The sequence below is a fragment of the Spermophilus citellus genome (genome assembly GCF_964194105.1).
Source record: "Spermophilus citellus genome assembly, chromosome: 10".
NCBI classification, from domain to species: Eukaryota; Metazoa; Chordata; class Mammalia; order Rodentia; family Sciuridae; genus Spermophilus; species Spermophilus citellus.
Genome location: NC_138197.1, coordinates 109,382,238 through 109,389,850, shown reverse-complemented (window position 1 = coordinate 109,389,850; position 7,613 = coordinate 109,382,238). Strand labels below are relative to the sequence as shown.

General features: G+C 43.8%; 1 protein-coding gene across 1 annotated transcript; it reads left to right on the top strand.

Annotated features, from left to right (window-relative positions):
* Positions 1-4,027: 4,027 nt before the first annotated feature.
* On the top strand, positions 4,028-6,728 carry BTG1 (BTG anti-proliferation factor 1). Its single transcript, XM_081309291.1, has 2 exons — positions 4,028-4,509; positions 5,421-6,728. Exons 1-2 carry the CDS (start codon positions 4,362-4,364, stop codon positions 5,786-5,788), a joined length of 516 nt encoding a protein of 171 aa, XP_081165417.1. The 5' UTR covers positions 4,028-4,361; the 3' UTR covers positions 5,789-6,728.
* The last annotated feature ends 885 nt before the right edge of the window (positions 6,729-7,613 follow it).

The window sequence follows — 7,613 nt, the reverse complement described above, 5'->3', positions numbered from 1 at the left end:
GAAATAGAATATATAATGAATATCAAAATATCTTAATGTAGTGGTAAGATACTCATAAATGAACAACTTAAAGATCTTCCAATGTAGGGCCATGATGAAATGCAACAGGTAATGTTTAATAACTTTAAATTTATTCAATTAAAAACATCATGCTGGGCTGAGGATGTAGGTTTTTGCCTTGCATTCTTGAGATCCTAGGTTGAATCCCCAGCAGTGCAAAACAAACAAATCATGCTTCATTCTGATACTGATACCATTCCTATTTTGGGGGTGCTAAGCTGTCATCTTCTCAAATGAGTGACAGCACATGGCAATGTGATTTAAAAAAAACCAACTTTTGCAAAATAAAAGGTTTTCAATTTTCTGTTGATCCCTAAAATTCTGAATGAAATTAAGTTCATTCCCCTATTCTATACAAACATTTAATTTTCCTTCTTTTTGGTTAAAAAAAATCACAATACTCAAAGTCTACAGGAAACTCTGATTTGTTAGTCCAGAGTTAACTGTTCTAGTAACATCTGAAATAAGGAAACATAAACCCTTGGCCTTTTGAAATTCTAGTTAACTGTCCAATATTTATCTCTATAGAAAGTCCTTTCTGAACTGTTAAGCACCATTTTAAGGACCCAATGTTGGTGCTTCTTTTGCCAACTTATTTTGAAATCTGGCTTCATTTTAAAATTTTCTTTTCTTTCTTCCTCTTCTCCAGCTCCTTCCCTCCCTCTCTCTCCTCCCCTCCCTCCCTCCCTCTCCCCCCCTCCTCCCTCCCCCTCCCTCCCACCCTCCCTATTTTCTCCCCTCCTCCCTCCCCCTCCCTCCCTCCTCTCTCCTCCCCCTTTCCCTCCCTCTCTTTCTCTCTCCCCCCTCCTCCTTCACCCTCCCTCTCTCCCTCCCTCCCCCTCCCTCTCTCTCTTCCTCTCTCCCTCTCTCTCCCCCCTCCTCACTCCCCCTCCCTCCCTTCCTCCCTCTCTCTCCCCCCTCCTACCTCCCCCTCCCTCCCTCTGTCCTTCTCCCCCCTCCTACCTCCCCTCCCTCCCTCCCTCCCTCCCTCTCGCTTTTTCTTCCTATCTACCTATCAGGGACTGAATCCAAGGGCACTTTACCACTAAGCCACATCTCCAGCTTTTTCTATTTTGAGACAGGGTCTAAATTGCTGAGGCTGGGCTTGAACTTGAACCTCCTGAATAGCTGGGATTATAGGTGTGCACCACTATGCCTGACTTAATTTTTTTGGGGGGAGGGGGACAGAATTCTTAATACTTTAATGTTTAAATTTTATGTTTTAGAAATGAATTTGACAATATTATCAAATTACCTGATAATATAAACAGCTAATATATATTTCAGTGCTTATCTTGTGCTGGTCACACTAAGTAGTCTCTTGAAGTTCTCCCATTTAGTCCCCACAACAGTCTTTGTTTCATTTAGGAAGTTATCATGCAGAGAGGTTCAGTAACTTGCCTAAAGATACACAGCCAGGAGCTAGTTGTGTAAATAGTTAGTCAAACCCTGTAGTTCAGTATAACAAAATTATGAGAAAGTATCTTCATAGTTCAAAATCTATCAGAAAATACCAGCTTGTTTCCTAGAAGAGAAAAGCCTGAATAAACTTTTGAAAACGTTGCTAAATAGAGATATGTCCAGAATGGAAAACTACACATTAGCAATTAACACTGTGCACTATCTAGGCTTGCATATAGGACCAATATTTATCTCCAATGTTTTGACTATATCTCAGATCCCCCTAGGTATGAAATTAATTTTTATACATTTATTTCTTAAAAGGATAACTTAAGGTTGAAGACAGAAATATAGAATAATATTTTTTTAAAGAAATCTTCAGTGGAGGAAAATCCTCCACAAGGACATGGGTTAAACTTTGTTTCTGTTTAACTAATTTTTTTAATAAAGTTTATTTGTATGTGGTGCTGAAGATCAAACCCAGTGCCTCACATGTGGTAGGCAAGCACTCTACCATTGAGCTACAACCCCAGCCCCTGTTCAACTAATTTTATAAAGCTTTCAAAATGGGTCCTACTAGTGCTTGGGCAGGCAGTTTAAAATAGTGAGAGAACATGAACTGGGGAGAAGTCTGTGTTCACATCCTGGCATTTTGTTAACTTCATTATTTGTTTTGTAAATGAATCATTTAAGGTCAACCTCATTGGGAATCCAAATTAGAGATCAGGCTTGCAAGATATGATTCCTAATCTAGACTCAAATGACTAATAATGTAAGGGAAAAAAAATAGAGCAGATGATTAAGGGTGGGTGGGGTTAGGAGGAATGCCAGAAGACCTAAGGCCATGACAGTTTCATGCATTTACTTTTGATGATCTCCTTTTAAAGTCCTAAAAGAGGTTTCATGCCCCAAGTGAAATCATCATCATGGGTTTGTTTTAGCCCGTTCAATCTGAGAAGTTTTGGAAGAAAAAAATATACCTATGTACCATTATTTATGTATTTATTCAAAGACAATTAATATTTTCACAAATCAATACTTTTAATGCTATCTTTAAAGCATTAAGCTACATAACTACCTAATTTTGTGTTAGTGAAAACAATAACCTAGAATTTAACCTTTCAAATCAAAGTTTATGTATTTGATTTTTTTTAAAAAGCCCTTTCTCCGACTATTTTATAACAACTCCTTCTTTTGCTTCTTTTCTATACCCTTTGGCTCAGCATTAAAAAAAAAAAGTGGCATGTTTTGCAATATTGATGACCAACTAAGCTCAGGATATTTATTTCCATCTGGTAGAGTTCAACTTCTGCCTCTTGTTTGCTTTCTCCATCTGCCTGCCTGGCCTTCATCTTTTTTTTTTCCCCCCTCCTCCTTAATGGAGTTCAGGTTAACCCTGTTTTAGGTCTGATCGTTTTAGCAGGCTCATGCCTTCTTACCACAATCTGTTTCCAAAAGATTTTGCAAGTAGAGTTTCAAGTAAAATTAGATGTGTACTAAATACTCTCGAGATTCAAAAGTTTTTTTCTTTCTTCTTCTTCTTCTTCTTCTTTTTTTTTTTAAGATTAGCAGAGCTCTAAGTCTTAAACAGTATTTGAACTGGGGGGGGGGGTGTTGTTGTTTTTGTCTATACACGTTTTTAAATGCATACGCAGGCTTTTTAGTTTTCAGTTTGTTACAGGAGCCATGTTACATTTATGTTCAATGACTGGCTTTCCTATACACATTAAACTGGATTCGATAAAGTTTCAACTCTTCTTTAACTCCCAAAGTTACTGAAACAGCAGCCACAAATGGCATTACTAACCTACTTATTTTGCAATTTAAACTTTGACAAAGACATTTCCTCATTCTTCTCCCTGTGTGGAGTAGAAACAGCTTCATGGCGTTGGCACCTCTTCTGAGAAGGGACTGGGATTCCCCAAAGATGTAGTCTGGTTTTCTGGGAAGGATACCTCATGAGAGCGATTTCCCTATCCTTTTCCCTGGTACCCTCACCGCTCGGTTCCTGCACATATAAAGCCTTTACCCGCACCCCATCCCGCTGCACGCTCTTCCTGCGTGTGGAACTAGCCACGCAGATCCCGAGCGGGGATGACACGTAAACACCGAGTACGCAATGGGAAAGGAGCTATGGATTGGAGCCCGACCAGACCAGCCAGCGCGCGTGTAGACACATCTCACACAACACTAAGCCTCAAGCTCCAGTCAGGCAGCGCACTCCTTGCAAAAGGATGCGCTGGCCCAGGGCCTGGACTTGCCAAAGCGGGAAGGAGGAGCTACGGGGGAGGGCGGAGCTTTCACACGCGCACCCTCCCTCTATTTCCTTCTTCGCTCGGACCCAGCAACTTGGTCTCCGGCCGCCACTCGGGGTTTATTTGTTTACAAGCGGATTACGTCAGCTCCTCCCTCTCTTCCCGGTCTCTGGGCCCGCCCCCTGGGTCCTTTTTCCCGCCCCCTCAGGCTCCGAATCTGCTTGCGTCACAATGGTGCGATCTCCGGATTGGCTAGAGTCGGCCGTCACGCTCCAGCTACGCCACTTCCTTTCCGCGGTACTATAAAAAGTGCTGCACGGCGGCAGCATCTCTTCGCCCCTCGGAGCTGGAAATGCAACTCTTGGGATCTTTGGAGGCTACGGAGCTGGAGGCGGAGGCGGCTGGGGAGGTCCGAGCGATGTGACCGGGCCGCCATCGCTCGTCTCTTCCTCTCTCCTGCCGCCTCCTGTCTCCGAAATAACTTTTTAACTCTAAAGCAAGGGGAAAAAAAGTAGCCGTCCGCCCCTCACACCCTCCCTTCCTCTCAGCCGTCTGGTCTGTGAGGGAGCCCGGGGTGGCCGCTCCGCCGTCGGGGCCGCGCCGCCGAGCCCCGGCCGCCCCGGGCCGCCCCCGCCCGCCGCCCCCATGCATCCCTTTTACACCCGGGCTGCCACCATGATAGGCGAGATCGCCGCCGCGGTGTCCTTCATCTCCAAGTTCCTCCGCACCAAGGGGCTCACGAGCGAGCGACAGCTGCAGACCTTCAGCCAGAGCCTGCAAGAGCTGCTGGCAGGTGAGCGGGTCGCGGCTGGAGGGCGCGGGCAGCCGGGGCGTCGGGGTACGTGAGCCTCACATCCCGTGTCGGACCGGGTAGTCCGCACTCCGGTCCCGCGGCGGCACCTAGGTGGCCGCTAACGGCGGGTCCCGGCGAGGATTTGGGGGCTGGAGTCGAGGGCGCCCCCTCACCTCGGCTTGCCAGCCAAGGGGGAGAAGAAACCAGACGCACAACAAAGAAACTAAAGCCGACGAGGCTGGAGTCGCGGTCCGAGGACCGTCGGTGGTTTTGGGGACAAAGGAGCCGCGGGGCTGGGGTTGGTTCGACGTCCCCTCCCCCAAAGTCCTCCAACCGTTGCGGGGTCGGCGGCCGGGCCCCGGGGTGGGACGTGGCGCCGCTGCCCGGAGCTAGCTCGGGACCGACGTGCCGTCTCTCCGCACCCCCTGCCCCTGCCCATTAATCATCGGATTTGTCACCGGCACAATTACAGCCCTGCCCTGAGCGTGGTTTAGGGTTTCTTGTTTTTCCTCGCTTCGGGGTTAATAGTCCGGTGCGTTTCTCTTTTCCAAAGCCATAAACTCCCATTGTGTGTGGCTGGGGTGGGGTGGAGAAAGTAAACAGGTTCCCGCCTGGCCGTGGTGCGGTCCAGCGGTCCGGCTCCCCGGCTGGCCAGGCTGCGCGCCTTATTCTTGTTTTGGCGGCTCAACCGGTTGGTTCCTGGAGCTTGTTTTGTCCCACACTGTTGTGTTATTTCTAAAACCCTGCCCGCTTTTTCTCCATCATCGCGCGCGCACAGCAGTGAACACAATCCTGCACATTTTTAGAAGTTGGTAGTTTTCATTTTCGCTCTTCAAAGGAGCTTGCAGGAGGAAACTGAGAAGCTAACAGTACCGATCTAAGCATTGTTTCTCTGTTCTTTTCTTCTGTAGAACATTATAAACATCACTGGTTCCCTGAAAAGCCGTGCAAGGGATCAGGTTACCGTTGTATTCGCATCAACCATAAAATGGATCCTCTGATTGGACAGGCAGCACAGCGGATTGGACTGAGCAGTCAGGAGCTGTTCAGGCTTCTCCCAAGTGAACTCACACTCTGGGTTGACCCCTACGAAGTGTCCTACAGAATTGGAGAGGATGGCTCCATCTGTGTGCTGTATGAAGCCTCACCAGCAGGAGGTAGCACTCAAAACAGCACCAACGTGCAAATGGTAGACAGCAGAATCAGCTGTAAGGAGGAACTTCTCTTGGGCAGAACAAGCCCTTCCAAAAACTACAATATGATGACTGTATCGGGTTAAGATATAGTCTATGGATGGATCATCTTATAATGGATGGATAAATTTGATTTTTGCTTTGGGTGGGCTCCTCTTGGGGATGGATTATGGAATTTAAACCATGTCACAGCTGTGAAGATCTGGCACAAGATAGAGTGGTAAAAAAAAATTTTAAGTGACAGTGCCATAGTTTGGACAGTACCTTTCAATGATTTAATAGCCTGTGAGTCCAAGTAAATGATCACTTTATTTGCTAGGGAGTGAAGTCCTAGGGTGGTTTCAGTTTCTCCCAGACATACCTAAATTTTAACATCAATCCCTTTAAGGAAAATCTGTATTTCAAAAAACCTTTCTCTGCAGTAGATCTTGCAGAGGAATTTGCACTATTACACTTGAAAATTGTTGTTAACCTTTTTGGCAGCTCAGTAGGAAAGCTTGTTTTAAACATGGTAGTACTGGAAATTTTACAAGACTTTTACCTAGCACTTAAATATGTATAAATGTACATAAAGACAAACTAGTAAGCATGACCTGGGGAAATGGTCAGACCTTGTATTGTGTTTTTGGCTTTGGAAGTAGCAAGTGACCAGAATCTGCCATGGCAACAGGCTTTTTAAAAAGACCCTTAAAAAAGACACTGTCTCAACTGTGGTGTTAACACCAGCCAGCTCTCTGTACATTTGCTAGCTTGTAGTTTTCTAAGACTGAGTAAACTTCTTATTTTTAGAAAGTGGAGGTCTGGTTTGTAACTTTCCTTGTACTTAATTGGGTAAAAGTCTTTTCCACAAACCACCATCTATTTTGTGAACTTTGTTAGTCATCTTTTATTTGGTAAATTATGAACTGGTGTAAATTTGTACAGTTCATGTATATTGATTGTGGCAAAGTTGTACAGATTTCTATATTTTGGATGAGAAATTTTTCTTCTCTCTATAATAAATTGTTTCTTATCTTGGCATTTTAATCAATCTCTTGTCATGATTATAGAGGTTCAGCTAAATACTTTTCTTAAAAGACTTAGGTCCTATAAGGTATCTTAGTTGCACACTGGTCATGCTGTCTGTAAAAACATTGAGGAATGAGGGAGATCACATCAGGGTGATCTGTCTATACATATTTAGGTGTTAGAGAAAACAGAAGTAACATTTTTTAAAATCTTGAATCAAAACATGAACACATTCACAGGCTAATGATCTCATGAAATGAGGATAAAAGACAAAAGTGTAACATCTTCCAAAAAAGCGATATTCAAAGGATTATATTTCATTGCTTCCCTGTTGAAGTGAAGATATAAATGTTCCATTCTGCCCACCTTTGAGAAACAGTTATTTTACCCCATGGATTTCTTGTTCAATTAGAAAATCCTAAGGCAGGTGATCCATAGTCTTAAGAGAACAGGCTAATCACCTCAGAGATTGGTTGCTTTTTGGTTTTCATCACCTGCAAGATTTACATAAAAATCCCTTAAGCTGGAATTCAACAAAAGGTATGTTTATGAATTTTTATTCTCAAAAAATTGAAATGCTGACCTTTTCCTCATTTTTCAGACTTATTTCAGAAATTCTAAAAACCTAAATGAATATTGAGGATGCTGTATAGGTTAGTTGCTCCCTGTCCCACATATTAAAGACTCAGTGGAAATTCTTTGGTGTGAGAAGATAAGAAAGGAAATTTAAGTGGAAATTGAAAGTGCAGAAATTGGAATTTTGCTCTACAGTTAAACAGTGACTTTGGGCAGGGGGATATACATGTAAACATTTACATTGGAAAGATATTAATACAATTTGAAATACTTAAAAGTCAATAATCACTTGAAGTCAGTAATAACATTGAGAATTTTTTCCTACGT

Coding starts and splice junctions, on each gene's coding strand:
- BTG1 (XM_081309291.1), top strand. CDS start 4,362: ATGCATCCCTTTTACACCCGGGCTGCCACCATGATAGGCGAGATCGCC. Junction 4,510..5,420: donor CCTGCAAGAGCTGCTGGCAG/GTGAGCGGGTCG, acceptor TTTCTTCTGTAG/AACATTATAAACATCACTGG.